Source organism: Dromaius novaehollandiae, chromosome Z (assembly GCF_036370855.1).
Source record: "Dromaius novaehollandiae isolate bDroNov1 chromosome Z, bDroNov1.hap1, whole genome shotgun sequence".
NCBI classification, from domain to species: Eukaryota; Metazoa; Chordata; class Aves; order Casuariiformes; family Dromaiidae; genus Dromaius; species Dromaius novaehollandiae.
In genome coordinates, this window is record NC_088132.1 from 75194882 (window position 1) to 75213060 (window position 18179).

Sequence of the window (18179 nt, forward strand, 5' to 3'; positions counted from 1 at the left end):
CGACTCAAACAAGGCTGTGTTAGTTCTGGCTACAGAGGCTAATGATTTTCAACCCTGAAGAACCTGCTAGTTCAGTTTTTCCTCAGCTGCAATAAAGTCTTCCTTCTGCAAAGTACTCATTATTTTTTTTTTTTTTTTACAAGCCTCCTAGTTATGCAAAGTATAATTCGATCTGAGTATTTGTTGCAGTGGGTGACTAGACTGTAATAGTGTTTTGTTAGCAGCTGCTTTGTTGGCAGTTGTAGACAGTGTAGTTCCCTTTCAGTGGATGTTACCCCGGAGACCTTGGGAGGGAAAACACCAAGGGCTTTGCCTTTTCTGTTTTCTTTGTTGACTATTCCGTTTTGTGTGAGGGAGAAACCCAGAGAAATGGAGATGAAGAAAAGATTTGCAAGTACTGTTAGTTCTTCACCACTGAGTGTAGTAATGGTGGAACATACAGTGAACATATTGCTCATTGACTTAGCTAGTATTTTCTTCTGTCTTCATAAGCTAGAAAATATGAGATCAGAAGGCTCAGAAATGAAGATGGATATGAAGAGGAGGTAGGGAGTGTGTGTGGCTGTGCAAGCACCAGGAACCACCTCTGAGCCAAGGATGTCTCTTTATGCTTCCTAGCCCAAGATATTGGGAGCAGTTGACTGTTCAGGATCAGGATATGGTATGCATCAGTAATTGGAGTAGATTATGTCATTGACTTCAGTAGCTTTTAGAGAGGGTTAGCATAAGAAAAGCCATTTCTGTGATAGAGGGCAAGAAATGAAGTCCTTCTGTCAAAGACGACTGGAACCTGCACTTTATCTTTTCTTTGGGTCCTAGAATATCTGGAAGGGACAGGGCATTTCTTAAATTCTTAAAATACTGTTCAGCAGAGAGTCATGCTTCAAAAGTGAAATTACTGTTCACCCTTCCCCACATGATTCCCGTGGATAGCTGCTTCTCAAAGAGAATTCCTTTTTTCTTTTGGTCTTAGCTGCATGTGGACCAGTACTGGCTCTTTTTTTTTTGTGTGTGTGTGTGTGTAGTTCCTGGCAGCAACTGTGATCTGGTCTGCATTATGGTCTAGTAAGATCATCTTAGTTCTAATAGTGGTGCCTAAATGGGAAATAATGTGGTTAGTCTTCCTGGGTGTCTCTTATCGGAGGTTTCTTTACAGCTGTGGTAACTGTTGATAACTAGTACAGCTTGCAGGTTCTTGCAAACGTGCAGCTTGTAACTAAATAGGACAGGGAACAAGGCTTCATTCTGTTTGGCATGTTGGAGTCCAACCAGTTGCTATCCAAAATGGCATTCTTCTTGCAGAAGGGAAACAAAATAAGAGAATAGAGACTTTGGAGGTACTGATTTCTGAAATATCAGACCAAGCCCTCTGAGTCTTCTAGGACTCTGACTGTTCACTATCCAGAATCACCAGTGAGTGTTGTCCTCTGACAGCAGTAGAAATGGGTAGATTGTGCCAGCCAGGTTTTAGCAGTCCAAAGGTTAGCTTTGGATGAAAGATGAATTCTTAGGTAGAAACTGGTTAGAATTTTCGGATTGTAGTATGATTGTGTCTTACACTTTTCTTTTTTATACCAGGCAAGCTTAAATGTGTAGAAATTAAGATCCTTCCTTCAGAAATTTTCTTTATGAGTAAGGACACTTGTTGTCTTTTAAGATTGAATACTTATAAATAAATGGTGAGGACAAGGCCATGGGACCTTTATTGCATCTATTGGGCAGGTTTTCATTAAAACTAGAGAAATCACCAGCATATGCTAAAATATAACATGTTTATAATGCAGAGACACTGGGGATAATGCCAAAGATTGAAATTGTAAAACTAGAAGATTTTTGAGTAATGTTAGTGATGTTACTTAACTTCTTGTGACTGAAACCTACTTTACTGGTAAAACACATGCGCTCTTTAGTTTCCTTTCAATATCGTTCTTTTTAGGGGGCTTTGGATATGTGACCAGTTTTTGCCTAACTCCATTCTTCTGAAGATTGAGCACTTCTTTGTCTTCCAAAACAATGTGGTCTGTTTTCCTTTTATTTGTAAAACCTATTTGTGTAATTTTTTCTTCCTCTTTTTAACATTTGCTTAGGCATACTAATCCTTGAAATGAACTCTTTGTTTCTTTCCATCCTTCTTTTCACGAATTTTTTGGTTTGTTTTTCCAGTCCTAAAATATTTTAGAAAGAAGTGGTTTGCAAATGCCAGGCTTTTTATTTTGTGATTTTTATTTTTTTTTCCGCCTTGATGATGAAAAATGATTGTTTTACTGTAGATCGTAGGTGTGTTCTTAGCAAATTATAGATTCCGTGGATCTACCAGAGAATAGTAACAACTCTGGATTTTAAGAAAGATTGGTAACAGTATGCAGTTGCTTATTCATCAGGCCTTGCTGGATGAAATGATGAAAAGGATGAATCCTTTGCAGGAGAGAGATTTCACAACTGGAAGTGTATTTTTAGTTTTGTGCTGGTACTGAAGCTGCCAGTTGGCCATTCTTATTACAAAATCTTGCCTTTAAAACTATTTTAAAGCTTGGAAAATTAAAAGAAATTCCCTCAACCACATGAGCTCAGAATTTGCCTCTATCTTTGTGATAGTGGATATAGAGGCTGTTGCAGAGTATTTATGTAAACGGTTGAAAAGCAGTATCATCCCAGGAAGTGCTAAGTTTACCTCACTTCTTGACCATGTGATATATTTTAGAATAGAAGAATATTTGTATATCTATATTATGTATAGACCTGATACTATTGATCTGCTTTTGAAATGCATTGGTTTAGTAGAACAGGTTTAGGTGAGTACATTTTGAAAGTTTTTTATGAATTAAATCATGTACAGATGAAGATAAGGTACGGGTTTTAGTATTAACTTTATACATTATAGGAAATTCAAAGTAGGGTTTTAGAATACTGTTAAGCTTGCGTGCATCTGTTGCATGTTTTGTGGGGACAAGATGAAGTAGATAGACTAAAAACTACTGGGGTAACAGCAATGGAAGTGGTGAAATGTAGGATGTGAGGTTTTATCCTTTATCCAGATGTGCTCAATCCACAGCTGACCAAGATGCATAATCTGATTTGTGTCCTACTCCCAGCAGTCCTTTTCTCTTGGTGAATCTTGAGAGCATATAGATAGTATAATTTCTCTCTCGGGGGTGTTCTGCCAGTGATGGAGGTCTGCTCCTGGCCATCAATATTCTTCATATTTGCTGTAGAAGAACATAAGATCAGATATGAATCCTCCCAGGTTCCGTGAGTTCAGATTCAGTATTGCTGGCTTGGGGGAGTACAAGCATTGAGTAATCAGCACTGCTCCTGCAGAGCATCTGACTTTTGTAAACTGTTTTCCCCTTTCAAGCAGTAATAAAGATAGTGAGGCTCTCTGGGCAGCAGTACTTAAGGGAAATGTGTTGTATCGATGCTCTGCAGACATAATTTTTCTCCCCTTTACTTCCTCAAGATCATGTCATGCTGCTGTGTAGGTAGTCAGTCCAATGCTTGTAATAAAATCTGGACTCACTGTACATGTACTGTAGTCCTGTCATCATGAGGCAGTGCCCTACAGCATTTTCTCAGCCCTGTCATTTCAAGAAATTCTTGACTGAGTAGCTTTGTGATTAGAGTATTAAAAAAAAAAAAAAAAAAAAAAAGAAATTGTAGTTTTGGGGTGTTCACAGAGATCTTTGCACAGTGTTCTTTATCACGGCTCCGTGTCCAGAGAGTCAAGAAAATAATTTTCTTGCTACTGCCTCAAGAAAAGGATTGAAACTGCAAATGTTTTGTTCAGTTGATGGAAGTGAATATTTAACTTCAGAAGGATTCTTGAAAGCCAGGTGGTGTGCAGGGCTTGGTCTGTCCCTAGAAGTTTAGCAATAGATTTACTGTCTCTTGTGCGACCTGCCACACTGTCAGGTGGATTTGTATTCTGCATCTCTCTCGTTTTTCTGAATTTCTTGAGTCCAAAAGGACTAGACTGTATCGTCCAAGGAAACTTAAACATAAGATCGAAGAAAGAATTTCTTTAAGTTTAAAAAGCTGCTTTTCTGTGTTGATATGTATTCACTTACCTTTTGATTCTTTGTCTTCCTCCTTTCCTTCTAAAATCCAAAGCAAAAACCTAACAAAATGTGCTGAATAAGATGACATGGAAACTTTTGGGAAGGGATTTGGTCTCTTTAGAGAGGTTGGGTGTTGAGATAGCAGTACCTAGGTACCCTTTTGGAAGCTGCAGTGGTCATTGCCATTCCATCATGAGTCTGGTGCTGGTTTATTTTACAATGGTGTATCTACTATTGTCACAGTATATCCTTGGGCTAAACTTGTATAGACAGAAACATTAAGACAAAGAAAATCTTGAGACTTGGGGTGATTTCTCATTTAATGCCTCTGCTTTCCGTCTTGAAGTATAGTCACTTGGTTTATGGGGAAATGCTGAAAGTTGAATTCCTTAGTGCTTGAGAAGCTAGACATACTTCAAGTGAAGGATTTTTTCACTATTGATCAGTTTTTTTTATAAGTAGAAGAAAAGATAGTCCTCCTCTGGAGGCACTAGATTTCACATCAATGAAAGAAAGGTTTCTGGCAATCTTGTGCTTTTTCTTTTTTTTTTTCCTGTCATGACAAAATGTATGATTGCTGCCTTAACACAGCAATTTTGGAAAGTTCAGTGTCTGTCTGTCTCTTTCTTTATGCTTTCTCCACCTTCACTATTGATACTCTGAGGTTCTGTTTTAATATGTATCAGTTTCTTCAAAATACAGCTGGTTTGGCTGCCTAGTGGAGTTGCAATGTGTCTACAAGGTTAAGTGTAAACTGCTGATGAGGGACTCTTGCACTGAGCCAGACCTTGACATGGAAAATGGAAGACCTGCTTTTTGAATTTTTTTTTTTGAGCTTTATTAAACAGATTTTTAATTAGGAGTTTTCCTCCTCCAAATCTCAGATCACCTTCTTCCATCACATGATCTGTGGTTAAAATGCAGTTCATCGGTTTGTGGCATCCTATCATTGCCACGACAGCAGATTGCCAAACAGATTTAACGTGAAAGACCAGAGCAAAGAAGCTGATGTGTGAGTGAGGAAGTGTTCTTGTCCAGCCTCATCTTTAATAACACCCCACTTAATACTCAAAATTCTAGTCACTGTGCTAATTTGAAAGCAGTGGGTATCTGCCCTCCTTTTGCCTGCTACTACAGTACTCTGCAGGATCGCTGTGGTAGGGTGTGGAATTTCACCAAAGTACAGTTAAAGCCTGTCTGTGCCAGGAAGATACAGTGTTTCTTTGGTTAGTGCACCATCAGTAGTGGAATAAAGCCATTTAAATACTAGATTGTGCTGCCTGGGGCTGGGCCAGTAACTGTATCTGGACACTGCCTGTTGATAGTGAGAGCCAACTAAATGGAAATAAAATAGCTTTATTTTTAAAACTATCTTGATATCAAGCTGTCAGTTGTGCTTTTGAGATTCCTGGTTTATGTCTGAAGCAGATCGTAGCATGTCCTTGTTGACTTGGTGGGGAATATCAATCTGACGGTGCATTTCCAACAATTGTCTGAAGCAAGTAGAAGTCCACGCTGCTTCCAAAAAGGGGCTCTCACTTTGGCTTTTGGTTTCTGCTTCAGCCCTTTCACCAACTTATGCTGCTCATGGTCTTACATGGTCAGCAAGATTAGGATCTTCTGTAAAGATCCCCTTATCCTTGGCTTTCTTCCCTTTGGCAGGCTGATCTTGCTGCACGCCTTCACTCTCTAGTAGTATTTCAAATGTTTGTGTGCCTTCCTTCTTCTTTTGAGTATCCTTCCGCCCTGAAAAGCAAGCATGGCTTAAACAGGTATGACATGGAAACATCATCCTGTTCAGGTACCATATGCTGCCTGGGTATCAGAAGTGTAAAATGCAGTTTAACTTATGCTTTACAGACAAATAGAAGACTCATTTTAATGTGTGTGTATTGTAACAACATCCAAAACGTGGATTTCAGTGCTTGGCATAGCTTTGTCTAGTGAAAGTAGAGAAATCAGTATTTGAAATCTAAGCTGAAATTTCTAGGTACCATAATTATTTAAGCATGATGTTAATACGGAAACAATGAACAAATTGAGAATCAGAGTTATAATTTTTCAGTATATCTTAAATCAAAGTGGGTCAATTCTAGGCAGTTGTATTTGAAACCATTAGCTTGTCTTTCAGAGAGAGAAGTGAGTGCTCTCTGTCATGTCCTCTGTTCAGGGCTCTTTTCATTGTTTGTTTTGCTAGGTTTAAATAGTGATGAGCCGACCGGCTTTCAAAAAAAGTACTCAGAGGTTGCAATTAGTATACATAAACTTAAGTTAGTTCTAGGACGTTGGAAGTCCAGGCATCATAGATTACAAAACACATTTTAACATAAAGAGAAACTGATTTTTACTCTAGACTCAACCGAGGACTGCGTCTGCAATATGTGTTTGAAACACGAGTGGAGAGCCATGACCAGAAACTTTCTGATAAGTGTTGAACTTGCTGTTCAGGGTGTCACCACAACTAGTGAATGTTTTGCTTTCCGTAGAACATTGTGTCAGATGCGCTCAAATTACCTCTCTTCTGATTGTATCTGGCTTTTGGGGTGTCAAATGCGGTGCCTTGAAGGTCTGCTTGTTCTAGGGCCTAGAAGACAACAAAGTTAGACTACCTTAAGAGGCTCAGGAACAGCTTGGCTTTGGTGAATATATTCATAAAGCTGGGGTAACACTGTGTTCCAGTTCAGATCATACTACAGTCGGTTCCTGGTAAAGGCAGGCCTTTTCTTGTTAAATATGTAAGAGTTCATGGAAATACACTTTCTCCTCAGACTCTATTGAACACTATAACTATCACATAAAAAATTTCAATGTCGGAGTTCAATTTTGGTCAATAAAAATGTATTTGTAAATTGAAGAAGATATTTAGATCATAATGGGATTAATTAGCTTTTTCATTTCTATATGAGACTCCTGAGCGTTGTGAATCAGTATTTAAAATGTAGCATATTGCAGCTTTAATTTTTGCGCATAACTGCTCAAGTTCACTTTAGTATATGTTATTTATGAATGCTAATGACCGGTTGGCATTGAACACGTCCTTGTCCCTGCAATCACCATACTTTTGTGTCTGAGCTTTATTGTGTATTGAACTCTGCGATAGCAAACTTGCACTGGAGCTGCCTACCCCGACAAGTTGCATGCTGAGGTGCGTTCTTGTGTTGGGGCTACAGCAAAAGGTCTTTGTTTCCCCTTTGCACATCTCTTTCTGCCCAGGTGCATCACTTGCAGGTTGTCTCCAGTTCCCTAAACTTGCAGTCTCACTTCCCAGTGATGTGGAGACAGAAACCAGGCTGTTGGTCACAACCGTTCTGATCGGTTGAGAAATCTGTTTTCAGTTATTGCAGCTTCTATAAACCATGTTCATCAGTTAGTCCTGTGTTAGATGCTGTACAAACACTGGGGAGTAATAAGTTTCTTGTTTTAAAATAGTTTTAATGATAGGAGGTGAATTAGAGTGACAGGTGTGTACAAGAAACAATAGATAACACTGATGTGTGTGTGAGTGTTGGGTCTGAGCTTTTTTTTACGCTCACACAACAAAGATATGTCTAAAGCAAGGTATTAGCTAGTTTTGAATATGAAAAAAATAACAAAAGTATGAAAGAAAACAAAACAAGAATATTGGCTACAGAGATTTGATTTAAAGGCAAGGATCGTCATTCCTCTTACAAATGAGGACGAGCAGTAGAGTGGGCATTGGCCATGACCTCCTTAAAAGTGCAAGAAAGCAGTTTAATGATGGGGAAGAGAAGAATGCTGTGTTCCAGATGACTGTTTCTGAAGGAGGTCTTTGCAGGGGTGTTCTGAGTGGATGTGAGTGTGGTAAAAGTCCAAGTGTCAAAACAAGATAGGTGTTACAGAAATTTAAGGACTGATACAGCTGGAGCTGAAATTTCAGCAGACTGACAGATTGGGAAGTCCGAATCTTAGATAACTGGAAAAATATGTGAGATTTAGATGTAGTCTGGACATACAGATCTAGAGGAATCCAAGTCAGCTGATAAAGATGCTATTATGCACTGCATTTCCCCTTTACTGTAAAGACTGCAATAAATCCAATAATAGCGTATTTAAGTTGCTTTCTCGGGAGCCTCTACATAGAGTACATGTTCAGTCTACTGCATTTGTATATTATCTGGGTATTGAATCAGTGCCCTGTCCTAACTCATGCTCTTTTTTTTTTTCTTTCAGATTTTCTATTTTGTACATACATTGTTTTGTATATACTGTATATGATGACTTCGGTGGGCAGTGAACGTACCCGGGGCACTCGGGACAAAACACAAATTTCAGCCACACAGCCAACACAACCACAGAAACAAGTAGTACAGGTATGTGCTACTACTATATGATATTCCTTGAGTTAAGAGTAAGCACTTAATAATATGCAGTTCTTCCATAAGTCATTAAAAGCTAAGAAAAGAAAGGGAGGGGAAATCATGGTTTATTTGGAAGAGTATGTTTGATATCTCATTTAAAATGCTTCGTAACCCAACACAGCATTAAGTTGTATTCTTGTATTCTAGTGGCCTCAGTGTCCTCAGATTTCAGCTCTTCTATATGATAGCCTCATGATGCTAGAAGATTTCTGATTGCTACAGGAATTTGGGTGGGTGGGGAAAGCTTTCTGTTAGATGGGTCCCATGCTGCACAGCATGATTCAGCGTATCTGCAAGTCATGAAGTTCAAAACTTCTTGTGCAGAGTGTCTTCACAGAAAGTGAAATGACGAAGAAGGTCTGTTAGTGGATTAAAAAACAGGTTATTTTCAGTATCAGTGAGATTGAAATTAAGCTGTCATCCCATTGTCCTGATACTCGGGAACACAGTAGTTAAATTCTGTGCTTTTCAGGGTTACAGACGGTGCAAAATGACTCTGTTCCTGGCAACTCATTATTCTGTTGTCAGATACTTCTCAAAATTGGACTCAGTTCAAGAATTGCCTCAGTTCTCTGCCGGCAGAGAATGCATCAGTCTAGAGGTGCTCCCTTGGGAAGTGGTGTCTTTTACTGTTTCCTAGACTGGTCTTTAGCATGCAGGGGCTCCCATTCTGTTGCATATAGTATTAATTATATGAGCTCAAGCCCTCATCTTGTGTTGCAGCACTTTACGTATTTGTGGTTCATGCAGATGTCTGTATTTAGAAAGTGAATTTTGACAGAAGCAGCTGAATTTGTTTTTGTTTTATAACAACTAAGATTGCAGTAGTGTAGCGAGCAGGTGAAGAGAAGTGAGTCTTTCCCCTTTTTTGGCATTTGCAAGACCACACTGCAGTATTGTGTCCAGTTTTGCGCTCCCCACTACGAAAAGATACTGAGAGACCAGAGCAAGTCCAGAGAAGGGCTACAAAGATGGCTGGTGGCTGGAGCACGGAACGCATGAGGGAGGGCTGAGGAAAATGGGTTTGTTTAGCCTTAAGAAGACAAAGCGAAGACGAGATCTTACTCCTCTATTCAGATGCCTTGTGACAGGGTGTAAAGAAGATGGAGCCAGACTCTTCTTGGGCAATGGCCCAAGCTGGAACATGGGAAACTCCAACTGTTATAAGAAAAAAACGATTCACCACGCAGGTGGTTTAATGCTGGAATACAGGTTAGAGAAGTTATGGGATCTCTGACTATGGAGATTTTTAAAGCTTGACTAGAGAAGGCCCTAAGCAACCCCCTCTGATGGGACCTGCCCTCAGCAGGAGGTTGCACTGTGTCGCTGGAGGTCCTTTCCAACCTATGTGATTCAGTGATTCTAGGCATTACGTCCTACGGAGCATTTTCTGCATTTTGTCTGAATATTTTCTTTTTTCCTTTTGCATAATGGATACTTGTTTGGTCAGTTGAATGGAGAAGATGCTTATTTAATATACAACTGTTATGTTTTAGTGCACTATGCTTTTTTATTCTTTAGATATCAGATAGACATTTCTGCTTAGACAAGCTTTATCAGCAGCAATATGTGGGATTTTGCTGTTCGGTTGCCATTGATTATTCTTTCTGAATCTAGAAGAATGTTGCTTTCCCAAGTGGAGAATTCAGTGTTATAATAGCACATTGATCATAATTTCAGCTATTTAAGAAATGACATTGCACATTTTTTTCCATTACTTCTGGATAATAAATATTTTATATAGTATTGGGGCGTATCATTGTCGTTTAATTTTGTCTTGCTCACTTTTGTTTTCTGATAGTTGTAAATGAATCAAAAATTCTGTTCATTTTGTTACACTGCAAAGATTGTATTCCTTGCAATGTGTGAGTAATGTTTTAGCTGTCTTAAGACGGTAACATTTTCTTAGTCATAATTAAAACTTGATCGCAATGTTGTCTAGGATAATACAATGTTAGTTGTTAAGCTGATGCCTTAAAAATAAAGGAGAACTAATCATTGGAAAAAAAATACTTTTTGGACAATGTTTTGGTGTATGTGTGTGTTTATGTAGCAAAGATACCACTTTGGCTTTTTTTTTTTTTTTTTTTCCTCCCCCTTTAAATCTTCAATTCCAGCCGGGTGTAATGTACTAGCATAAATACTAAAGATGCTGAACCTATTTGTGTTTGCCCTGTCTCTGTTTACATAGGAAAACTGAAGATACTGTTCCACATTTCATATATTGTTATAAAATTTGTATCTTTTATCTTCTAATGTGAACTTATTTAAAAATACTGGGTTAATAAAAAGATGAATCTTAATGGCTTCCTGTTTCTGGTCAAATATGCTGTCATGTCTATACAGAAATTACATTGTTGTCCAGATTTTTCTATGCTGGATACCTTTAATGGAAATCTCTTTGTTAGCTTAGCAATTGCAATGGGCCTGGGGAGACTGAAGCCTGCGCGAGAGGATATAATATGGCTTTAATTCTCGAAAATGATAGACCTTTTCTTTTTGTCCTTTACTGAGCTCTTCTCAGGCACCAAGAAGGGGGTTCATTGCACAGAGCACTAACTGGGATGCTTTAGAGTAGGTGCGGTGCTGTGGGTAGCACAGGGCCTGGAGTGGGGAATTCCAGAGTAGTCTCTCATTTATGTTACCAACTGACGTATGAAGCTGTCAGCATGACACTTTGAAAATGTGAAGTAGTACAGAGTGCTTTACTCTGTTACAAACACAGTAATTGTCTTGGAACTTCGCCTCTCAGCATGACAAATGTCACTTCCCTCAAGGAACTGGGACAGCTGCAGTAGCTTCTCAGCAAGTAAGCAGCTGATGGCGTATGTTGGAGTAATTTTTAGACTCCTCTCAGCATTTACGCTTAGTGACCTACCACACCACCTTGGTGTGGTAAACTCCAAAAGCAGAGTGATTTAAGAGGTTGGTTAGTTGAACTCTCAAGACACTGAATTTCATGTGGGTATGCTCTGAAGTGAGACTTCGAAAGCCCAGGACGAATCCTTTTAGTCAAGAATTTCAGTGGATGTTGTGGTACTTTTGTCATGAGGAAACTTTTCTCAAAGCATCAATCTACGTTTGGGATCCTAGCTACCACTTCAATATCAGCTTTCTTCTCTGGCTAGATATAGAGGTCTTTTCTGTTTAAGCAGACATCAAATTAAGTCCAGGATCATGTAGCCTAGTTATCTATGGTATTTTCCTGGGAATGCTGTTCATGTAGACCACAAATACCTTGCCATGAAATCTGGCTTTATGTGATACAGTAGTGTTCTTGGGTTGCTTTTTCTTTGGGGCAGCCATAGTATATTCTGATTTATGGCACTTTACTGCATCCATCCCTTTTAGTCTGACAACTTTTGGAGAAGCTGCTGGCATGGCTTTGTTACAGAGGCACCAAATGTTCCATCGATAGCAAGATCCTTTAGCAATTTTCAGAGACTGGTGAGACCAGTATTAGCTTATTGAGAAGATAAGTGCAGCTGTTCACAGTCAAAATTTTGAGGCACAACCCAGCCTCCTATGAAGTTCATTAATCTAGAGTCATGACACTGTTGGAGTCATGAAGGGGATACAGGCAGGAATCAGCAGAGGTGCAGTTCACTTAGAAACACTATTGCCTGTTTCCCATGATGAAGCTCTAACTCTGGAGTGATAGGTATAAATTAAAAGTAGAAGTAATAATATCAAAGCATAGGCTTCTGTAGTAAATTATATTTTAAGTGATTAAGTCTTCTCTAAGTAGTGACCTTGAATCGTGGTCCGAACACATCAGAATGTGTTGAAACTCCTCCTGTCCTGGCAAACCTGTTGACTGTAAAATGGGTGTAGGGGAAGAGATATTAATTCCTTCCCTCTGTGTTTGTTCCCTATGTTCTTTTTGACAATCGGGAGGAAAAAAGATAGCGATGCTAAGAGATACTTTAAAAAATATATTGTTACCTTTTATGAATTTTATTGGATGTTTATATTTTTCAGGCAACAGCAGAACAGATTCGCCTTGCTCAGATGATCTATGATAAGAATGATGCAGATTTTGAAGATAAAGTGAAACAAGTATGTTTCTTACGGTACAAAGTTCTTATGCTCTGCAATAAGGTGCTCGTAAGTTAGTTTACGTTTTGGAGCTAGTTAGTTTACATTTTTGGAGCTGGAGTGGCTGTTTCTGATTTAGATGAAACCATTTTCAGAATGACGGAAGTTTAACTAGGAAAAGGCTCTCTTACTGCACAACAAAAGCCTGTTTATGAGAAACTCTGCAGTAATATAGCTCCAGCTGTGTAGTTGTGCTTCATAGTTATGTTAGTACTTTCCTTTGTAGACAAGCCACGAAGCCAACACTCATCTGTGCTGATGTCTCTTACAGACTGTATCTCTCTAGTAAGGTCCTGCCAGTTAAAGATCTTCAAAATACAGAATGCATTCAGCTTGCTTGCATGGAAATGACCAAGAAAAAAATTTGTCACCTGTATAAACTGAATTTGCTAATATCTTGGCTGCTTTTCAGGAAAACTGAAAGTCTAATTGTAGCTTAAAGGTGAATTAAAGTTTTATTAAAAAAAAAAAAAACAACAAACCCTGGGCTCCCAGATCTTTAATACTGTGTATGGATTAAAATGATAGAATTACACTGAGAAAATGAAATCTTCTCATACCTTTTCCTGTATTGTGCTGAGTCTTCAGTGTAGATATTCAAGCTTCTACTACCAATTATATTAGAGCTCATTAACTCCAGCAGTATGGGGAGTTCAGTTCCTTGTTCTGCTCTGGGTGTTAATTTTATCCTGGAAGACTAGCGAACACATCGCAACTCGTGTAGAACCTAGCAATGCACCAAGAAGGAGACAAAAAATTAGTGTGAATACATTAATGCAGCAGAGGGACAGATTTCTTGACTTCTTTTTTTCCTTTGTAAAACCTTATCTGAGGAGTTGTTAACGGCTTTTTGTTATTATTTGTAAACTTCTGTTGCTATGGCAGTTTTGCCAGAGGTGAAGTTCTTTATTTCTTCCTGAAGCCTGCGACCCAGATCAGTGGTGCCTGTGGCTCTGCTGGTGGGAAGAAGGATAAGAGTTCAAAATTCTGCATAAGAAGTCTCCGACATTTTGCCTATGTGTGTATATTTCTAGCTCATGTGATTTTCCTCTGGGTGTTGTTGGATTTGCCATAGCAGAGACTATGATTATATCCATCTTATGCTCCACAGGAAGTGTATCCTAGGTCCATGAAGCTTCATTCAGTACCAGGTCTCTGTAAGCAGCCATCACTTATGCCCAGTTGTGTGGCCTTGTGCTTGATTGGATTGAGGCAGCTGATCTGGCTGAAAAATAACCTTTTTTTCCCTCAGTCTAGGTTCTTTCCAGATGGAATAATTCTCTGCCATTGTCTGTGTTGAACACGTTATGGCTGTTCTCACACAGTAGAATAAAGAGAGGGATGTTTAGCACGGAGGGAGAGAGCACAGTACTAGAGCTGTGCTGTTCTTTTGCATCTGTCTGCTCATATACAGCCATCTGGGTGGTGACAGCATTTACTGCAAACATAAAGGAAAAAAAATGCTTTCTTGGTTACCTTTTGAATTTGTGTTTCATCCTATTTCTTGTTTGCATCCCAAGCAGATCTGTAAAATGCAGGTACCTTTACTTAGGATTTTAGTCGTCTTTGACACAGTAGCTGTGTACTTTCTTGGAATCTGTGGTGGTGCTTATTCTTATTTTCTTATGATAATTTGGATATTTTAACATGTCTGACTCTTACTGCCAGCTTATGGAAGTGACGGGGAAAAACCAGGATGAGTGCATAGTGGCACTACATGACTGTAATGGGGACGTGAACAGAGCAATCAACATACTGCTGGAAGGAAGTTCAGACACAGTAAGGACTTATTTTTATCTTAAACTGCTTTTTGTTTCTTGCTCCTTTCTACTTTGAAGATATGTTTGGGAAAGTTGTGCGTGTATTTTGGGAGCTTTCAATTTCTGTCTCTCCTTTCAAATTCCTCTGAAGGAAATGGAGACCAGGGCAGTTTTTCTGTCATGTGCATACCTTAGAATAGGCCAAACTGAAAATGTGGTGGGTGTCTGCTGGTATCCTGCAGAGTTTTCCAGCTTTTATTTATGTGCAACAATTTTAGTTCTGTTGTAGAACTGAATGCTCTGTTGGATACTGTCCTATTTTATGTTTCAGGGTTGTGGAGATGCTCCAGAATAAGTGATACTGTGCATTTGAAACAAAGGTCGATTTTTATAAACCTAGAAGGAGAGACAGATACTTTGTTATATAATTTATTTCTGTAGGTATGCATTGCAGGTATTGAAGTAGGAAGAGGTCTCCACATCTGCAAGTTGTGTTAAAAACTCTAATAAAGGCAGAAGAAGATACAGCAAATACTTGCTCCTTTCACCAGGTTGTGCATTAGCATGGCTTTATTGAAGAGCAGAAGGAAGACTCTAAACAATGTGTATAACAGCAAACAATGTTGCATGTAACTTGGCATAGAATTTTTTTTTTTTTTTTAAATTCCAGGAAGTATCAGGAATATGTCTTGCTGTGTTTGAAGTTCTTGGTGGAGGGATTTTTACAGTATACCAGAGAAAGCAAACTAGATTCCATCTCACCTAAATTAGGAAAGAAACCTGAACTTCCTTTTTTTTTCTTTTTTTCTTTTTTTTTTTTTTTTAATAATGAACACTTGATGTCTCATGTTTTTTCAGGATATGCACTCTTGCTTATTGTTAATGAGGAAAACACCCCCCTCCCCCTGGCAAATGTCTAGAAGCCATGCCTTTCTGATTGAGGGGACTCCCTTTTCTATCCCTTTTTCTAAGAATTGAGATGATTTAAAGTGCAGAGATATATGCTGCCAAGTAAGTGGGTAAATTGGGAGTAGAAGAGAGCATCTCACCTAGATAAAATCTGTCTTGGTAACTTGCTATCTATTTTTGTATTCTCTCCTACTTTTTGTATTTGTCATTTTCTGGTTGAAAATAGTTTTCTAGTTGAAAAAGAATGTTGAATGCTCTCTGTTTAGCAAATTGTTGCAAGTGATCATCACATCAAAGAAACTTTTTGAACTCAATTATCAATTAGAAGCAGCGTATCCAGCATTCTGCTATTTTGACAAGTCCCTCAGAACCCATTGCTCCTCAAAGAGAAAATGCAGCTCAGAAAGGAGTACAGAGAACTTAAAGGCCTCAATGAGGAAGGAAGAAAGAGTATGAATTAGAAAGGTCCTCATCAGAAAGTGAAGAACTGTGTTCTTTATGGAAATTTGTGGGCCTCCGAACTTGAAAGCTTTGCTGTAAGGCCATTATACTCCAGAACAGTTTTAGCATGGATTTGATGTAAGCTTGGTAGCAGTGGTACTACTTGTTCTGAATGCAGATTCCAACATCTCTTTTACTAGTTTCATTTTGATGCACTGCAACTTTTTTTTTCTTTACCTCATTTGGAGGATTTATTTACCAAATTTGAAGAATTAGAAGAACAAGGAGTGATAGAATGTCTACTAATAATTTCTTTTGCACTCTGCAAGTTTTGTCTTTAAGTTGTTGTGAGCTGTAAGGCTTTGTTCTGTGTGACCATTAGTTTTTAAGACTTTTTACTTACGGTGGTAGTGACAGTCTGGCCTTGGATACAGGAGGCTTGTAGGGGAGAGAAGGACGTGTTTCTTTGCAGAAGGCTTTTCTTTTTTTTTTTTTTTTTGTTTGTTTTCTTTAATTTGTTTAACTTCTGCAAGCATAAGAGCCATTTTATGCCTGACCGTATTTTACTGGCTAAAGCTTTTGAAGTTAAAATAAAGAGGACTTTCAGACAGTCCTTTTTTCTATCTAAGATAAGACCAACAAGAAGGCTGCTGTTATATTTTTTCAAGGGTCCAGCCTGCAACTGTAACTTGGGTTGCCTCAGGCATGCTCAGCTGAAATAATTTAGCTCTTTTATTAAAACAGGCAGCTTTGATAATCTATGATGGATTCCCATGCCCATAGGTAGCATCATCCTCTGCCTTAAAGCACACCTCTAAGAAAATGAGACTTCTGAAAGCCTTGTTCAAAACGATGTTGAATTTTTTCCATATAAATAGCAATAAATGATGTTCCAGATCCTCAAACTCTAGCAGTTGTCTGAAAAAGTTCTTATTTGTGGGAAAGCATGGATCGGATGCTTCTAAGGTCCTCCATTTGTTGATACTTCTCAACAGGTGCCTTGGGAAGCTACCCTTCCCATCAGGACAAGTAAAACCTTACTAAGGAGAGTCTGTTTTCTCCTAAGCTTTGCAGGAGCTTCCAGTTTCAGGGACTCCTTAAAATGACTGGAGATCTCTAAAAGGCTCTGTGACTTTGTTGTTATCCAGCTTCTTTTTGTTACGGCACCATACTCTCCAGTGAAGTGGTAGGACATTCTGAACTACCTAGATCTGGCCCTTCGGTTGCCAATGTGTTGAGGTTTATTCTCCTTTGAAGTATCTTTAAAACTCTTGCAGCATTTTAGTGTGTAATACAGTTACACGGGCTATGGCAGGTGAAACAATGTGATGCCATATACTGGAGGGAACTGAGTTTTCTGTCACACGAATAATGTGATTTTGCTCAAACTAGTAGTTTTGTATTTTCAATATACACTGTCTGTGCTTCACCAAAGTTGGCCTATGGCAGTGTAGTCATACTGGAGATGAAACTGAAAACTGATTTCTGCCTTCTTTCTCACTTACAGCACTTCAAATAATGACAGACTAGTGATCTTCTTAGTGTATGTTCTCTCAAAAAAGTCACTGAAACACTGAATTTATGCTTGTCAACTCCTTTGTTACCAGCTTTCTCAATAACATTAGTTTTTTAAAGTTATAAGCAGCTTGGATTAGCTGGTCTTTGCCTAACTTGTGAGGGCTTCCAGTTGTCTGAATTGAGAAGAGGCAGGGCTGGACCTAAAATTACTGATAGCCAAACTATTTCTTTGATGCAGCTGCCTGTCTTGAGGTCACGGCTTTATCAAGTGCTTCACATTTGATGGCACCTTATTTACGTATGCAAATTTTCCACTTGACTGTCTTATCTACACACTTAAGCTCCTTGAGGTGGGGACTCCTGGCATTTATATAAATGTATCTGCCATATTAGTGGTTTGAAAATAGTATGTTTTTTCTTTTATGCTTTGAAGCTATGGCTTAATAGACTGTCCATGCAATTACATAATATACCAGTTGCCATCCTGTTCTTAGCACATGTTTTAGTTGTTTGTTTTCAACTTCTGCGGATGTTCCTATGGGGCTGATATGATCCCTGAATTTATGTTAATCATGAGTTTAATGTTAAAGCTGAGGTCTGATGTTTGGACCTGGGTCCCTTGTCTTGTTCATACATAACATTTCCTGAATTCTGCTGTGTATGATGAGCCATGGGTGTTAGAATAGATGCTCTGGCTTATCAAAATCTTAGTTTTCTGAGTTCTTACTCTGCCTTTCTGGCTATCAATGCTTGGATTCTACTAGATCTGGGTAATCTGTTTTGTGTGTTTGTGTGTGTGTGTGTGTGTTTGTTTTTTCTTCCCAAGGTAGTCTTGTCAGTCTCTTGTTCAGGGACACTTATAAGCATTTTTTCATTTCCTTGTGAGAAAAAGATAGTTCTGTGCATGCTCCTTCGTTAGATTTATGTAGGTAGTTGAGGACTGTTGCTCATTTTGCAGATTTTCCACAGTGTGCTCTATCTAGGCTGGACTAATTTAAGTCCATTATAGCCAGAGATAT

The 18179-nt window shown here is 38.7% G+C and overlaps 1 protein-coding gene across 15 annotated transcripts in view; it reads left to right on the top strand.

Moving 5' to 3' along the window:
• LOC112987795 (ubiquitin-associated protein 2) overlaps positions 1-18179 on the top strand; it is a 172339-nt gene that overhangs the window by 15572 nt on the left and 138588 nt on the right. For 8 of the 15 annotated variants that reach the window (XM_064502632.1, XM_064502631.1, XM_064502627.1 and 5 more), the window contains 3 exons: positions 8247-8386; positions 12416-12493; positions 14201-14311. In XM_064502632.1, the coding sequence (XP_064358702.1) occupies positions 8288-8386; positions 12416-12493; positions 14201-14311 (288 nt within the window). In that variant the 5' untranslated portion in view covers positions 8247-8287. Of the gene's footprint in view, positions 1-4707; positions 7201-7235; positions 7869-8246; positions 8387-12415; positions 12494-14200; positions 14312-18179 lie in introns of those variants that run through there. The other 7 variants (XM_064502623.1, XM_064502625.1, XM_064502637.1 and 4 more) reach the window with 5 other exon arrangements.